General features: G+C 45.1%; 1 protein-coding gene across 2 annotated transcripts in view; it reads right to left on the bottom strand.

Annotated features, from left to right (window-relative positions):
- Positions 1-13,546, bottom strand: part of IKZF2 (IKAROS family zinc finger 2) — a 111,757-nt gene extending 98,211 nt beyond the window's left edge. The window contains exons 1-3 of one of the 2 annotated variants that reach the window (XM_075027917.1): positions 13,398-13,546; positions 10,707-10,755; positions 9,884-9,988 (exon numbers count right to left, since the gene is read on the bottom strand). In XM_075027917.1, coding sequence (XP_074884018.1) covers positions 9,884-9,988; positions 10,707-10,740 — 139 coding nt within the window. In that variant the 5' untranslated portion in view covers positions 10,741-10,755; positions 13,398-13,546. The remainder of the gene's footprint in view (positions 1-9,883; positions 9,989-10,706; positions 10,756-13,397) is intronic. The other variant, XM_075027918.1, reaches the window with a different exon arrangement.
- Between the last annotated feature and the right edge of the window lie 4,950 nt (positions 13,547-18,496).

Here is an 18,496-nt window from a genome sequence, read left to right as displayed (position 1 = left end):
TACTTGACCCTTAAATACACAACTAGCATATCATTCTTCTGAACTCAAGAGCTACCTATAATCTGACATTCTGAAGTCACATACACAAATGATGAAGCTGACTGCCTCCCACCTATAGGAGCTGAATTCATACTAACACTAATTTCTCTAATTTTTCTCCACCTCTTCAGCCTATAATTTTATTCACCCATTTGTATCTCTTCAACTGGCACCCTTTGTGAAGCTCTTAAAGATTTATTGTTGGAAAAGCATGATATAATGAGGAGATATTATTACATTACACTCTAGAAGAATAGATTATCCAAAGGATAATACCTAACAGTGATGGAGAGAGAGGCCTGTATATTGAAGCTAGAGGAAATTTTCAAACAGGGGGTTTCAAGTAAAGCTGATGCCCCAGATTGTTCCACACTGCTGCATGGAGATGTATTAAACTCACCCAGGAACCACCTGTGCTGGTAACAAGGTCAAAACAACTGCTAAATTTGACCCAGTTGGGGGAGATTAAACCATAAAACTATTACACACATCTATGTCTAGGACATGCCTATATCTGAAGGGTGATGAGGATTAAGGCATGGTGTGAATTTAAGGCCCAATAGTGTATTCTAAAATATTTCTGTACTCTGGCAGACTCTGCACAGATGCCAGACCTTTGCAGACTCTCCAGAGATGCAGGGAGAGAGGCCCCTCATCATGATACTAACATGCAATACAAAGGCCATACTTGGGAACACACAATTAAAAGCAATATGCAAAACCACTATTTAATAAGATTTTTTCCCCTTCAGGGGCCATTATCTGGACAAGGCAAAACATACGCTGCAGGAGATCAGTTTCTCAAGAAATAAGATTAAAACCCACCAAAACCAAACCCTGTTTTCTTCTTTTGCTTGAGCCTTCTCCCCCCATCTCAGACCTGGCTGCTAACCAGAACAAGGTCTTCAATCTACTGTGACTCTTTCCTGGAAACTTTTAAACCATCCATGACCTAAAGAGAACAGCTACTCTTCCCCAAATGAATAGACCTCACATCTCTTCTGTGTAAAAGACTTTCTGTTTTCATACAGAAAGAGGCAACTTCTTTCATTTTCAAAAGAAGGGGATTTATACCATCCTGTGTGCTGCTCTTTGGACAGAAGTGGGTGTTTAATTCACGCTGCAGGAGTTTCAAGGATGCACAGATACAGTTACCAAAAATTCTCTCAGTTTGTGTTTTATGGCTAGACCATTACCTAAGAGAGCACATTTGCTTGCAGAAGGAATCATAAAAATCTCCGAAGGCTGAGCTGAGGACTAGGAAAGAGTAGGTGTGAATTCTCGTATGACTGCACACACACACACATTCCCAAATCAAAGAATAATTATGAGAAAAATTAACATGGACTTGGGCATATCACAGGCTTCTCTAGCCAGCTTTCTGGGCCACTCACCAACATAACTTTTGTAGACTGAGGGAACACATGTCCCTGGAGAAAAACCAGGACAACATCACTTCTGATGGAATTAGGGTTTTCTGGAGGCTGAGGGGAATGCAAGGGAAACATGACTAATAAGGAGCCGAGAAGACTCCAGCCTTCTGCTACAGGTCACAGCATTGATATCTTTATGATAACACTTGTTTTGTTCAAGTGGAGGAACAGGAAAGGGTATACACAAGAAAATATCCCTCATTGGAAACTCAAGTTTTGTCACGTATGTGGTTTAACTGCAAATGGAGCATCTCTATTGCAAGCCGTGCCCAGACCTTGCATTACCTGGAGATGAAACATAGACCATCTTACCTCCTCACATAAGAGGAAACTTCATGAGAAAAAAGGTGATAGATAGGACAGGCAGACAAGGCGAATAGATGTTCTGTGCTTTGGTATGCCCTACCTTCCTTGGAAACTGCTTCAGACTTCCACCCCGCAGGACAAAGGACCTGACACTGACAGCACCAAGATGCGGCTCAGTCTTCTATCCCCACCACATGAAGCTTCTTCAAGGTAGAGCCACATCCTCAAAAGGCCTTCTCCAGCCCAGTGATAGGGAAAGGACTTTAATATTCCCACTAGTCTTCCCTTTCCCTCTCCCCTGCTGCAGTGGCTACACCTGTGCCCAGAACAGCATCACAGGTCGTACCAATACCTCAGCAGAAGAGGGGGTGAAAATAAAGTCTTTGCAGCTTCTCCAGGTAACATGAAGCCATAGAGGGGAAAGTGAAGGTAGGTCTGGAGTGAATCTGATTCCTTGGCTCATGCCTTGCTTAAAACCCACAGCCTGCTAAGAAGAGGGGCTCCTACCTATTTAGGGAGATGATGCACTTAAAGTCTGTTGTCTTCTTCATTCATCACCAGCTGGTAGATGCAGGTATTCACACCCTTCGCACCAGGGCTGGGAGTGCAGTTTGGCCCTAGGACTGACCTCCAACCACCTACAGGTGTTCCCCCCCAATTCCTGAGGCCACAGGGATCCAACCAGCAATCTCAGCTTTGCCAGAGGGGAGACTGAGAGCCCTGTGACCCCTGGACAGTCCAAATACAGAGCAACCATGACCTAAAAGATACACGCGAAGCCCACCACCTCTGTGGTGCTATGCCTCGGCCACATAGTGTTACAAGAGTAAACCCCAAAACTGGAAAGCAAAAAATAAGAGGTGTGGAGAAAGCAAGAGTCAATTAAAAAAAAAAGTTCTATTTCACAGAAGTTTACGTGACCTATCAGCACAGAAATGAGGGGGATCAATCAACCCCATGCTTTTCCAGGAACACTGTCTGCTGTTTTACGGTACACTACAATGTAACACCTGTAACACCACTTGCAGGTGACCCTGCCAGCCAGGGCTATGCTCACAGCAGGAACTTCTGCCAGCATCACTCCTCCTGTGAGGGATTACAGCTCTTCAAAGCTACAGGCTGACACAGCAGTGCCAGCAGAAGCCAGTAATGTAGACCTGGCTCTGGATCAAGGGCACATTTTGCTGGATAGTGTAAAGAGGGGGTTGTCCACACACAGACCTGGTAATGCTCAGCTGTATGGGAAGAGTTAAAATGCTGTGGTTGCTCTAATGTAATCACACCAGAACAGGGTGCTTTAGGACTATGGCAATTATTCCCACATGGGACAGGAAATAAGCTACACTGGTATTAAGGTACTTCTGAATGCATCTCATTGTGGGACTGCAAAAATTAAATGTAAAACCAGCCCTAAGCAAAGTAGATATTGTAATAAAATTCCCACTTTTGACGAGGCCTAACATGTACCATCCAAACCTCCATTCTAAGTGATCTACAGCCTCTGTGATTCAGAAAAAAAAGGCACGAGGGGAAAAAATGCGGCACAGAAACACGAAGATACTCCCCTACAATGACAAGAGTCAGAAGAAAAACTGGGCCTCTGGTCACCTAGCCCAGAGCCATACCTGTCAAGCCTCATTGCTTCTTGGTGATAATTGCAGCTCTGCTTCCTTCCATTGGGATGCAGCAGTCAGCCGCCTGGACTCCAAACAAGCGTTCATCGCTCTAGGCAAGGGACAACATGCTGTGGCACAGGCTCCACACCTGGGCTGGCAACAGGTCTTGTTACTACAAAGAGCAGTGGCACAGCCTTCTCTTAAATTATCTCAGAGCTGCTTCAAGGTAGATCCCCCAAGGAGTTTCCTACACTGGGATTACTGAGGAAAAAGCAGAAGAGGGCTATGCCTTTTTCCTCCCAGCTAGAATAGCATCACTCCCTCAAGGTGCCCTCTTGGCACTGCGAGAAGGATCAGCCCAGGTCACCCTCAATAATGCACAAAGATGACACAGGTAGCTGCATTTCCACCTGTAAAACCTAGTTCTGCAAACTCTCACTTAGCTGGAGGAGTAGACAGAGCCTGTGGCCCAACAGGAACAGGAAACAAGCCCTTGATCCAATTTCCCAGTAGAAAATACCCATCCATTTCAACAGGAGTGACACCTTCCCCCAGGTTCAGGGATGGGAAAGACAGACCACTCTCTAATGGGTATCTCGTCATCCAACTGCTATCAAAGTGATGCATCTCAAGGAAGATGAGGATTGCTCTTTTTGTTGGCGTGTCTGAAAAGGAACTGAAATTCCTGAAGCAAACACTGAAAACTTGCTGACTACCAAGCTAGCAAGAGCACCAAGTGTTGTAACAGGGTGTGTACCAAGGAAAGTTAACAGAACCTGACAGTCCAAGAGAATAACAGAAGCTCCCTAAGAAAGGTGTGTGCTGCAACAAAGCCTGGGCAGATGACCTCTCAAGAGACTTCCATCAGAATGAATAAAAACCTATTTAATGAGATTAGCTGATCATTTTGCTCCACCCTCGTTTATAACACTCACTGAGAGAAATGTTTTTGCGGCCGAGTATCTGACTCCACAGGGAATGCCAGAGAGACTGTGACTGAAGATATGGAAAATATACAGGGGAACCCTCTGCTGTTGGACTGTGAGCTACAGATAGTATTTACTTAAACACCTGCTAGTTTCAGTGGCTACTCAGTGTTCATTTACACACAGAGTTTGTATCAGAGGCACTATTTCATTATTTTAACCATACCAGTGTGAAAAATCTAAGCTGATGTGGATGAAGCTACAACAATCCAAGGTGCATCCCAGCAAGTTTTGCATTTCCAGGTAACCCTTTTTTTTTTTTTTTTTTTTTAAGAAAGAAACAAACAGTGTAACACTACAGAGCTTCAGTTTCTTAGGTGTGGACAAAACCCTAGATTTCTGTTGAAAGCCTGATTGTCACCTTTTTATTTATTTTTTTTCTTCCTTAAACTTCAAGAAAGCTAAACCCATTGGCTAAAACTTTGATGAGTATTATTCCCCTGACAATTCTTAGGGAGTTTAAGGTTAAAAGACTGAAGCAAAGTCAGTACTCCTGTAAGTGTCAAAGGAGGTCACTTCCTCCAGTTCCCTGCCACACTTTATTGAGCTCATCCCATATGTCTAAGCTCATCTTGGCATAGTGCATCTTCACTGTCCTTCAACCTGTAAAACCACATGTCTGTATTGGGCATCATCATGAAATTCCACAGCCGAGTTCTCTAAACATCAAACTGTCAAGGTTGGAAAGTCAGACACAAAGGACTGGAGGACATCTCAAGTGACTGCCAAAAGTCCACCTCTGCACTGAGGCAGGATCAAAGATACCCAGACCAATAGATGTTGCCTATCCTACTCCTTAAAGGCCGCTGAGGAAAAAGATACCTCAGCATCTTGAGGCTATCCAGTCCAAGTTTTTAGTACCATACGCAGTGTTTCACACTATCCAAGATATTTGGAAGAACTGGAGACCTGAATCCCCACTTCAGAGCACAGCAGTTTGGCTGCCAGAATTCTTCATGGCCCAGTGCACATGTCAGGGGAGTGACTGCCTCAAAGAACTAATTCAGTGCCGCCCCCCCCCCCCCCCCCCCCCAGTCCAGCCCAGCCAGCTTCAACCACCCTCCCTAAAGAAAAGCCTTCTGCCGAGGCTCAGCCTCTGTCACCTCATTCTACTGAAAAAACACACAGCCAAAAGGAATCCCAGTGCAAGGTCCGGCCTCAAGTGCCTGGGCAGTAGGCTCTGGGGATGGCAAAGCTTGTTTGCCGCATAGCTGAGGCATGAAGCAACCTCTAATTTTACAGTTTCATTCCAAAAAGCAGGCTCCATAGTTACATTTCTCCATCCATATCCATACAGATGTGGTGCTGATACAGCTGTGGTACATGAAACTTTCTGCTTAGGGCTACACAACTGTGACAAAACAGGGCTTGTATGACAATTTAGAGTTGAGAAACGAAAGTAATCAAGAAAGATTTAGGGCTTTGAAGATACGAAAAAAAGAATGCAATTGATAGTCCACTCCACTCTACCTGGATCAGGGGGAATACAGTATTGGTTACATTATAGTAAGACCTTGCCCGAGTTCTCTTTACCGCCTTTGAAATCACTCACACTTAATACTGTTGTCCCAATAGCTATCTTGCCAGACAGCATGATCATTCCCCACCATGGAGAAAATGCGATCGCCTCATTATTTTCAGCAACAGAGTCAGTTGAAAATGCTTATTTTCTTAATAAATTATTTCTCATAACTTAGTAATACTTTAAGCTACTATAAACACATCTTGAAAGTGTACCACAATTTTAATCAGTTTCAAACATCAGATGTTGGGTTTGATACTTATGATTGCTCTGACTCTGTTTCTTTTAAGGGCTCCTTTTGTCTATGAAAGCAGAGATAAAGTTATCTGGGACACCCACTGTAAAGTCTCTAATTTAAGAAGTAATTTCCTCTGTCATTGACTGTAAGATGCTAATAGCTGCTGTTATTATTTTCCTCATGATACCAGGCAAGTGGTCTTAGAGAAGTATCCTTTGACCTATACAAAGTGGTCATTGAGTCAACTAATTGAACAACTGTGCCCCTGAGGTTTCTAAGGGGGACATTCTTCTAAGTCCATTTTGACCTACAGAAAAAAAACCACATCTCTCTCTAATAACTATAGTAAGAACTCAGTGTGGTATTATGAGGAGGTGACTGGGAATTATTTCTTTTTAAAGCCTCTTTTATAAGGATTCCCCATCAGCCTTTAATTAGCATGCCAGTTCCTATTCAGATGTTCCTGATCACTTATAGCTCAACATTCACTGAAGGCAACAAGTCAGACTCCCTTGAACTCTGTGGGGTCTACAGGAGGGCTTAGGGCCATGCAGGGAACTCTCTAGTATCAACACGAAGTTAATTGAGCAGGCCTTTGACGCCCAACTCTGGGCATCAGCCTTTGGAAGAGTTTTGCTATGGAAGATCAAAAGAAAATCTGGACTTCCAGATTTGAGGCTATGTAAATGTATCATCTGTACTCAGCAGGTATAGCACTAATTTGTCTTTTGCTGCAGAGGCAAGCGAGATGATCTGTCAACCTATTCAGTTTGACTATTTACATGTATTTTAAATCTTTGCTTACATAAAACTACAATAATGTATTTCAGAACGGAGCATCTGCCAACATACATACAGTATTCTGCTAAAGGCAGATACATACCGTAAGGTATATATATAAGATCATTAGTTAGCTATGACAGGCGATTTACTGTGATTTATCTTTCAGGATCATCTCATTCACAAGGAAAATTGAGTGTCAGTCCCATCCATAACCTATACATACCGTCTAGATACTTGAAAACGATAATAGGTTAAAGGATGCAGCAGACAGCTCTCCAAGACAAGCCAAAATATTTAACCCGAAACCTTTTGGAATAGAACCTGAAAACATCAGTAGCCCAGCCAGAACTCCTGCTAACACAGATTGCCAGGGGCTAATGAACATAGAATACTCTTTACCAAGCACATAATTTTACTGTTGGTGGGAGAGCACTGCTCAGTTGCTTCAGTACAGATCCAAGAAATTTGCTTCTTATGGTTTTGTCTCTGTTTGAGCCAAACACAAATTAAGGCTAAATTAAGAGCTGTGGTTCAAAACGATTCAATGGAATGCAAGAACAAAGGTCAAAACTTAGATCTCTGCCCTGCAGGTGCACATCCTCAGCGCACAGCTAAACAGAGCCATCCACCTTCTGGGGAAGACTGGCAACAAAACCAGGAGTGAAATATTTGGGGTCTGATCCACATACCACCTCCTCCATTAGCAAACCGTACCCAGCCAGAATGACATGCCCTGGGCTTCACTGTAAGGACAGGCCAATAGTAGATCAGTCTCCAGTGACTCCACTAGAAATTAAACCATACTGAAATACAATGCGGCCACTTCCTCCACTTACAACGAAGGATGATGGATCGATCCAATGGGAGCTACCAAATTCATACAAAATCTTTCAAACAGCCATTCCTCCTTACTCTACCACCTCCACCTCCCCTAAAAGAAAAAAAAAAAATTACAAAAAAAAAAGGAAAAAGAAAGAGGTCGCAGCCCCCTGGGTTACTGAACCTTTAAAAGGATTTCCTCTGCCCTGCAAAACAGGTGGAAAGCTCTAAAGTATAGCCTGGCAATTTAGTCTACACATACCAGATTCAAGATTTAGCCAAAAACCTTAAATGAACCAACAGCTGCCACAAAAGCCAACAACCTCTAATCAATACCTTCCACGTGTAAGACAGAACAAACCACCTCTCTGCAAAACATTCTTATGCCTGCAAAGAGTAAATAAATTACAACAAATTTAAGAAGCTCGAGTTTTGCTTGCCTTAAGAAACCCAGGCAGAACCCCTAATTTTCCAACAGCAGCACATGCTTAATTCAGAGCTGCAGTGATGAAAGCAGTTGAGACACCTGGGAGATACCACAAAACACATTTTAAAAAACATAAGATATTCACCAAGTCTGCAGATACACATGTGTTGCAAGAACTAATGAAGCTTAAAAACCATTGAAAATGTTAACACAATGAACAGGAAAATATTGAATGTGTTAAAGTATTTTTGCATGACTTCATCCTAGATCTTTTCATTCTCTAATTTTACTCCGGTTTTTAGTCTAGATTATAAAGAAGATTTAAAACAGGTAGCTTTTTTTCCCCTTCCAATGAAGGCTTCCCATTAATAAAAAGGAAACAAAGAAAATGAAGAAAGTGAGTAGTAAAACTTTTACAACATAATAAAATATATCAGAATCCCAGTGCAGCAGGATTGGAATTGTCTAAAGATGCTGAATTATGATCGGTTGTCATATAAAGTTCAGTCCAGAGTATTAGCAATCATATTCTCTAGCAACATGTATATAATTGGGAGATCTTCATAATAACCCTCAGTTTTAAAGGCTCATAAAAACTGCATTTTACTCGTAATTTGTAGGAGGAAAGAAGAATTCTTAAAGGAAAGTAACATCTTTCTCTCAGTAAGAAAGACTCTGAAGGCAATACACTGTGTATTTTAAAGCAAGCAACCCTAAAAGCTCTCTTTTCCTTTCACAGTTTTCAGTGGGTTATTATACAAACACTCAGTTTAAAAAGGTAAATATGTATCTGTAGTATGCACACTAGAAAGAAAATCAGTATTACATAGTGAGGAACCCTGCAAAAGTATATTGGAAGCAAAGCCTGTTACATGTTTTTGAGTACAAGTAGAGAGTTATTTTAAGGTAAATATCTTGATGTAACATTGTAACCAACAGTAAAACAAGCTATGGCACGGGCACAGAAAAGAAAGGATGTTGGGTTTATTAAATGCATGTAAACTACATTTATCCACCTCCAAAATACAGCATGAAAATAATTGAGTCCTTGACACTCTGGGTAGACTCCCAAATGTCTCTACATTTTCTCAATTTCTCCCTTGACATTCTAAAACAAAATCCTTTCAGTTTGTTAGAGAGTCAACTACCGAGTACCACAAACTTTCAATTATCCCAGCCACTTTTGGACTTGCCAAGGCAAAGGTAATGAATAGGATGCTAAAGTTTCTATATGGAATAGTAAAATACAACCTGCCACCAAACTCAGATATTTTAACTTTATACTTTTGCCAGAATAAAGCTTTTTTGTAAATAAAATATGTTTGTTTTCAAATAAAGCTACTTCAAGCTGTTTTGGGAAGCACAGTAGCTAATAACAACAACAACAACAATTTCCATTTGGATTTCAAAACCTGATGAAACAAAACCACCACGTCAAGTCTAGTGTTTTCCTACCTGGAACAGGTAAGGACCAGCTCTCAAATGCCACCTTGGGATAGTTCAGACTAGTAATCCCCTTCATGTTTAGATGAGACACCAGCATGAACAAGAACAAGAAAGAAAGAAGGAAAGGAAAAAAAAAAATCTACCCTGTCCTCTTCTTTTATTAGCAATGCCTACAGCAGTGGGTAAGACCCGGTAAGCAAGCTGAGGAGCCGGAGGACCAGACTAACCCAAACCCACTACTAGAGAGAAACAGGTTTAAGAGACTTACTGCTTGCCATGTGACTTGGGGAGGTATGCTGCCCATTGGGTGTGCTGGAGGTCAGGTCAATGGCCATGCCGGAGTGCTCCCTTTCGGGCGAAAGCTCATTGTCACCTGCTTTCATAAAACAAGTCCCCCATAAGGTTCCATCCCCTTCTTCAGCAGAGCAACACAACGATAAAAAAGCACGACTTGCTTGCTCCCTTCACCCTTCCCTCCCTTACCCGCAAGGTCTTCCACAGCCTGTAAAAACTGAACTCTCGATGGCCACAAGTTTGACTGACTCATTTTAAAAGCCCCCCCAAGCCCATTGTCACCAGTCTTCTACGCACAGAGCTGTGACAAACCTTGCCCCAGCTGCTCTGTCTCAAGAAGTCAGGATTACTTTTCCATTTGTGGACACCAAAAATCCAGGCTGGGCAGGAGAAGACTGAAACAGTACTTCACCGTACAGACCTTCCCCCCAAAGGTCTGGGTTAACTGACAGTTAAACAACTTACACAAACCCTGACAGAGAAAACAGGAGAAATTCATAGTGAAAGGCATAAAAAGTCTTTGGCTGCAATTTGAATTTCTGAAGATGAAGTCTCTCTCATTTGCAAAGTTCATTCATCCTCAGCAAATATTTAAAGCTAGAGGTATTCACCCATGTACCCATCCCCATACATGTTTCAGTCATACACAAAGTTTATGCTTAAATGCTATTAATTCAGTGTCAATCTCAATGCAAACCCCATACACAAGGAAGCTAAAGTTCCAGGTGCCTGCATTATAGAAAAGATAGCAGGAAAAGAAAAGTAATTCAGAATAATCAAATCAAATCACTACTTACATGTTATATATCCATCAGCAGCCTCTGCTTCCATAGTCAAAGTGCAGTGCTGCAAGGCAGAAAAGTACACCCTCAAAGACGCCTGTCAGTATCAACCATTAAATGATTAAACTTACTTAAAGCCCTAAGTAGTTGCCCATTTTACTGCTGTTGCAACCATTGCCTACAGAAACACACAAGTGTACTGCATGTGCTCATTTGCAAATCACTGAACTCTTCCTGCAAATTATGTGAGTAGAGAAATTCAGCTACCTCCTGGGCAGGCGGCACTGGGATCATCTTGTTCTGACTGTACCCCCCTCTGTCCCCACTCACATTTTTACCTCATCTGAGAGTTTTTTCTCCCTGACTTTCCACTTTTGCTCAAGGCAGGATGGTAATGATTTATCAATTATCAGCTCTCGCAGCCAAAACAGACTTTGAGGAGATGGATACTATTAACAATTGCTCTTTTCACACGCACTCCAAGAGACTCCATCCTGATCTAAACAAAATAAAGCCCTCCAGTGTACATTCCTCTCGAAGACAGTTATTACAACTCTTTGTCTCACACCACCGTATGTGCTCACACACCTGTACACACACCTGTTCACTCTAACCCTATTTATCTGCCACAGCATGGGGCCCGAACGTCACACTTAATACTCCCAGATCATACATTTTGTGGTGTGAAGCAATCTTAAAGTTTCTGGAAGCACTTTGCTGACAGAGAACAAGCTATTACTTTCCAGAAACCCAAGTAACTGTATAGAATGACACCCCCTAGCTATCATTTGATATATATTGGGGGGGGGGAGGGGGGAAGAGAGATCAATAATCATAACTATGTTCCTTTAAGTGGAAAAGTTAAGAATATGACATGACCAGAGGACAATTTTATTTCCTCTCTCCCTCCATGGCCTCTTTTTTGCCTTTAGTTTCAAAACTCTCACTGCACCAGGCAGCTAAATTATTCACAATGAGCCATTTCTGTATTGATCGCCAAGTATATTTAGCCCTGGCTCCTGGAATTTCTCCATTACTTACTGGAAAACAGGCAGCTTCACTTCTTGTCTCCAAAACCACTTCCCTCCCCCCCCTTCCCCCAATAAATAAATACTTTTCTCTGTGTTCTTCTTTGGTATAAAGCAGATCGAATTCCCAAGGCATTCAGCACATAACACTTAAATTTCAACCTGCCCAGCTGCTACTAAACTCTCTTCAATTACTGATTTTCACAAGACTCTTAAAAAGAGATCTCAAAAAAAAAAAGTTTTCAAAACAGATAAGCCGCTTCCTCAAGCCCTTCAAAATTACCTTATCTTCCCCCTAGTCCAGGTAGGCAGGCACGCACTGAGAAAAAGAAAGAAACATCAGAAGCAACAGGGAAAGATCATCCCAGCCAATGAAGTGGAAGGAAAGAAAGGGGAGGAAGGGAGGAGGAAGAGAAAGGAAGACAAAAAGAAAAGCAGAAACATCCATAACCGAAATTAAAACACGGTTTGATTTTAATTTTTTATTTCTTCAAGGGGGGAGGAGGAGGAAGAGGAGGGGGAAAAGAAAAAGTTTGGTCACCATTTTTAGGCTGGTGATGGCAAATCCCAGCTGCTAAACCTCCCTCTCCACAACGAATGGCAAGAGAGAGTTTTGCTTGGGCTGGAGACAGAACAAGACGGGGAAAGTTTAAAAAATATTTTTTAAGAAGACAGGGAGAGAGAAGAGGGGGGGAGAGGGAAAGGGGAAAGAAACCCGCCCCCGGCACTTACAGGTGGGGCATGCGGAGCCGGGGAGCCGGGCAGCCCTGGGGATGAGCCGGCGGGGAAACTCGCTCAGGAATGGCACATACTTTGAAGGAAGATGAAGAACGAAACAACAAAAAAAAAGAGAGGGAGGGGGAGGGAGGGAGGGAGGTCAGCCGGTGCTACAGCAATGCGATTAACCAGCGGGGAGAGAGAAAAACTTGATCCACCGGTTCCTTACGAATCGGCACGAAAACGGGGGGAGAGGAGGGGATGTGGGGAGGGATGGGATGGCGGCGGGGGTGGGGGGGGCCGGCAGATGCACTCACACCCCGCGCAGGAAACCTAGGCCAACTTCCCCGGAGTGCTGCTCCGGCCCTGGGCGACACCGGGCTCCGCGCCTCATCCATGCCTCTCCCCGCCCATACCACAACCTGTCAAAGTCATGCAAGTCCTGCCTCGTTTTTCATTTCATTTTATTTTCTCCCTTTCCCTTGCACACCGCCACCTCCGTCCCCTCCACCCCCCACCCCCCGCCGCCGCGTCAGGCCGCAGCCCCCCGGGGGCCCGCAGGTGGCGACGGGCGCTGAGGGAAATGGCAGTTGGGGCCGGCGCTGACTAACGGACCGGGCGAGCCCCGCCGCCCCCACAGCACACCCGCCCCCACCGCCCGCTTGGGATGGATTGGGGGGGGGGCTTTTGGGGGGGGGGCTAACAGCAACAAGTCATCGGAGCCCACCGGAGATGCAGCACAACCGCACTTTACTCGGGGACCCCTCCACACAGACACACATACACGCGGCCACACGCAGACAGACAGCCCCGCCGTCCCCGCAGCCGCCTCGCACACCGGACGGAGCTGTCCTCCCCACCAGGGAAAGAAAGACCGGGGGGGGGGCGGGGCGGGGAGAGGGAAGAAAATAAAAAAAAAAAGAAAAAGAAAGAAATAAAAAGAAGCCAGGCGCAGATTTACCTCAGCCGCGCAGGCAGTGAATCACTTCCATCACCCTTTTGTTTGTGTTTTTATTAGTGTCGGCTCTCTCTGCCTAGTGGAGGTGTGTTTGTGCACGGCAGTTGGCTATGGAAACTAAGGCAGTGGAGCTGTAGCTAAGGGTAATCCTGTTTTTACTTCCTCCATCTTCAGAGAGCAGGGTTAGCCTGGGACAGCTGGTCAAACCCCGAGAAACCGATCCGGCGGCGGCGGCAGCCGCACGCCCGCACTCACTCACACACACGCACGCACTCGCACACACACGGACACACACACACAGAGTCGCGCACAGACGGACACGCTCACACAGACACGCGCGGCCGACGGCGCCCCCACACGCGGGCGGGCGCGCGCAGCCCCGCGGGCGCGCGCCCGCCCCAGCCGCCCCGCGGCGCCTCACCCTAAGGCGCGCGGCTGGAGGTGGCGGGGGGGGGGGGCGGGTAGTGGGTGTGAGGGGACGGGGGGGGACGCGGGGGGCGGGTGCCCGCGCGGGCAGGGCCGCTCAGCACGCTCGGCAATCGATTAGAGGACAAGTGCCGCCGCCGCCGTGTGCGCTCCGCGCCTCACGCGGACGGACACGCGCGCGCGCCGCCCCCCTCCGGGCACCGCCACGTCCCTGTCACCCCCCTCCGGGCACCGGGCTACCCCGTCGTCCCGCGTCCCCACCCCCCCCACCCCGTCCCTCCCCGCCTCCGCTCCCCGCGCCTCCTCCCCCCGGGAGCGGCAGCCGCTGGGCCGCCGCCGGGCGAGTGAAGTTGCCGGCGGAGTCATGATTCAGCACTTCTATTTTTAACCGCCGGGCGGCCGCGGGTGCGCAGCGCCCGCCGCCCCTCGTCCCGCCGCTCTCCCGCCCGTATCGGCTTCGCACGAATTAACCGCCGCGGTGGGAGCCCGGGGGTGGTGGGAGCCCGGGGGCGGCCGGAGAGGAAGGCTTCAGAGTTGCCGCGCGTGGTATGTAGTTCAAAGTAAACGTGAGGTAATTTCTTTTCCTTTTTGTAAGTGTTGGGCTCAGAGAGAAAGCCTGGTTAAAATAAAAGCCTTTCCACGCTGGTTTTCCCCCCTCTCCTGCGGAGCCGGCGCGGCGGAGAGAGGGGAAGAAACAGCGTCTTTCTCCCGAGGAAAACCCTCGCTCTGCCTCGCAGCCGAGGCTGAAGAAACAACCCCCAGTGCCACCGTCCCACCTCGGGGGCCTGACCCAAACCCACCGCAGACGGCAAGGCAGCGCCCCGTGTCTTCAGTGCCAACCGCGAACGTGTGATGCGCTCTCTCGCGGGAGCTTCCCCTTGCCTTCGACAGGTCTTGGCTCAGGTGCAATAGCATCATCCCTTTTTTCTTCCAGCACCTCTGCATCGAAGCTGAACTGCTGGGTACTGGTGGCTGTGCAAATGCCGTTATTAGGCACCAGAGTTAACAGTCCATTATGAAGCTCTGGTTGTGTATGTTGTGCATTGTATACGCAGCTATTATTAAATCTAAATTTGGAAAGTTAAGCAGACAAACACTAGGAAGCATTGGAATTCAGGCGGCCTGTACACCCTTGAGCCTTTTCACCCAACAGGAATAACAGGGAGTTATGCTTTATTTTCACTGGCACCGAAGGGGAATAACACATGCATTTTGCCAGTGAGGTTCAGACATGTACTGACGACAGTACCTCCATCACTACATACCCACATTCTTTGTGTGTCAAGAGCCTGCAAAGGCTCTAGGTACCTGTAAGTTTTGCTTTCAGGCAAAATCTTAACTGCAGCCTTAACTCTTGCTCTAGCTACATGTAAGCACAATACTGTTGCTAGAGGCAGTAAAGTAAAACCCAGGTTTAATTAGCTCAGCCACTTCACATCAAATGACATTCTACTTTGTGGTGGCAGAGCCACCCTATCCTGAGAGAGGGAGACAAACTCCACTTTTAAAAGTACATTAAATTATTCAGCCAGCCAAAGACACTGAAGTTAATAGACAGCTCTCTCCCCAGCACTACAAATTTTAGCCAATTAGTCATTACGCCACATCTGTGAAGTGGGTTAATTTAACTCTTCTCATTTTGCATAGGAAGGAGGCAGAAAGGTTAGGGGACTGGCCCAAGGCCACAAAGAGCACTCAGAGCTGAGCCTAGAAAGCAGACTTCTTGTTTCCCACGCCTACATTTCAACAACCAGACTTGGCTTGCCTACATAAGAAGAGAGACTGGCATAGCTATAGCTGTGTAATTATACCATAACAGTTTATGCCGGAATAACTCTCCTTGCGGACATCCTCCTCCAGATAGAAAGTGACTTCCCAAAAGCTGTCCAAATGAATTCACTCAACGGCACACACTTTGGGGTCTGCCTTCCCCCCTGCCTTCATTTTGAGGGGGTGGGGGAAAAATTCCTGAGATGTGGGTCTCAGCAGCGTTTTGAAGCCTTTGATCTCTTTTACAGACCATTGAAAAGCAGGGACAAATGCAAAACATGTCATTGAAATGCTACAAGTCTTGTTGTCAAGATTTTTATGGTGCTTTTCATCAAAATGTTGAAAACTGAAAGCTTCCAGCTGGCTCTCCTTACAGGTAATAATTTAATAGCTAACAGCTTTTCTCCCAAAGCTGCTGGAACCTGCTTGAGCCATGGAAGCTGATGGGAAAAGCTAGACCCATCCTCTACCATAATTATTTCTGATTTTTTAATCCTGCTGCTCCATAAGCTTTCAAAACCAAATGAAGCTGTGAAAACAAGGATGAGCGACCAAAGGAAAAGTCAGGGACAGGGAATAAAGTGAAAGGATTTGCCCTTAAAAATCAGCTTGTTAACTCCAAGGACTGCAGAGATGAGCACATCTTCACTACAGCAACACAGGGGTGAATCACTGGCTCCAATGCAAAACTCATCTTGGAGGCTGCAGCAAGAGCTCCACGGTGATTAACATCAACAACACACCTGCCCGCAAATGATACTCAGCAGAGCAGCTGTCATGATCTTGAGGACCCAGTGATGGTTTGGGGATCAGGAAACCAGGATTCACATCCAACCATGGTCAGAGGTCCTCCACGTAACTTCAGCCAAGTCATTATTTCTCTGCGTTTCACTTCTCCATTTCTAAAATGCAGCAAATATGCAAGGAGAGTTTTTCTTCTGCCAAGCAACGCCCCAAGAGCAGTTCTCAGCTTTGCCATGGACTTCTGCCATATTACACAGGTCACTTCAGCACATCTCTGAAAGAGCCATCCCTGGAGCTCCTGTGAGCCCAGTGGGCAGCCCCTTTCCCTTCCATTTCCATTGACAAGACCTAAGCAGCCTTCATGCAGCCCTGCCTACCCTGGGACAGTGTCCTGCTGCACAAGCCCAGCTGCCCTGGGGATCACAGGCTGTGCCAACAGCCACCTACTCTTGAGACCCATGATGTCCCTCCAGACATTCTCTCAGTCTCCATGGGCCTCAGTCCTCCTCCTGTGTGCTGGAGATAATAGAGCTCCTCTATCTCACAGGGACCCCTGGGAGGAGAATTTAATTCCTTATCACTTGTCAGTAACATGCTTGGATAAGTCAGTGATGGGCTCAGCCTGTCTTTAGCAAAATATGCAACATTTAACCCATATATATGCCTGCATATGCACATGCATGCGGGTGAGAACTATTACTCAAAACAGCTATAATGCTTTTATGTAAATTCTGGCTTAAATTATCTAATCCTTTTTTTATATGCCTGTGTAAGGTCAAGGTAGTCTAGGAGTTCACTCCCCCAAAGCTTGTATTAGGTATTCACATAAATAGTAGTTAATCGCAGCAAAAGCTCCAGCTTTATTTAGATTTAGCAAATTAAAAAGACATACCTAACACACTGTTGCCTTGGACAGCTATGAACACCACAGAGCGGCAGACCCCTGCGTCAGCTTTCTTGCCTTTAGACTGAACCCTCTCTTCTCTACCCACAGAAGGGGCACTTTGAAGACAAACTGGATGAAATCCCAATATACTTTGAAGAGGACAAATGTAGACCTTTCTTTACTTACTGTGTGTTGGGCAGTCTAAAAAACTATATAAGGACTAATCTATTCATTATTCCATCTCCTACTCTTTACTACAATAAAGCACTGTTTTATGCTTATATGCATCAATAAAGAGACCTATAAAGAAAATAATGAACATCCTTGAATATCTTCAGAGCATACCCTATTAATTTTAAAAGTGACACAACATACTGTACCCCTTGTATTTCACCAAGATAAAAGCCTATAGATTAATTCCTGTTAAAACAGTTGGTATTTTCAGGACATGCAGATGTAATTTATGGAGAGGCACAATACTCATAATAGCTCAAAGGCCACAGAAACTGTAGATCTGTGTCTGTTACTGTAGTTGTACAGGCATTCATTGTACAGAGAGCAGTTGAAAAGGCAGAGTATGTAATCTGAATACTAAATTTGTGAATAGTTTCTCACTTGGGCTGGTTAGGCTTTTCAAGAGCAGCGGATGCTTTGTGGGGGACTTTGTAAAACATTCTGCTAATATATCACATGGTTGCTGTATTTTCTTCTCTTATCTTTACTTTCAGAGCTTTATTCACGAAGACACAATATTTGATTCTTAAAAGGGCACCAGCTCCTGCTCTGTACTTTCCACCTGAATTCAGTGTGTTCTGTGAGAGACAATTTTCACAACAAATACTTCCTCCTTCTTCTATAAAGTGGACAACTTTAGGTGTATATAACCCAAAAGTATACAAGAAACAAAGATCCTTTCCCTCACCCCTGTGTATTCCAATTGCCATATCCAAGTTACTTGGAAAATAGTATTATATTTTCTGTTTTATTATCAATAATAAAAGTGTACACGTTTCTCTTTTATTATGGAGATATAAATGTATATATCATTTATGAGGAAGGGCAATTCTAAAGTGTCCTAACAAAATTTAATTATGACACAAGCTACTAACAGAGAAGCCTTGAGCCTGGGATCATTTTTATTCTTTGCTTGTACAGCACCTAACACAATGAGGATTTATGCATGACCTAGCTTCCCACTTAGTACTTCAACAAAAATAAGAATTAACTCTTACTTTGCTTATGGCTGGAAATCACAGTACCAACAGACATGCATACA

This window comes from Buteo buteo, chromosome 5 (assembly GCF_964188355.1).
Source record: "Buteo buteo chromosome 5, bButBut1.hap1.1, whole genome shotgun sequence".
Lineage (NCBI taxonomy): Eukaryota > Metazoa > Chordata > Aves > Accipitriformes > Accipitridae > Buteo > Buteo buteo.
The sequence above is the reverse complement of the archived record's forward strand: the minus strand, read 5'-3'. Positions and strand labels throughout refer to the sequence as shown.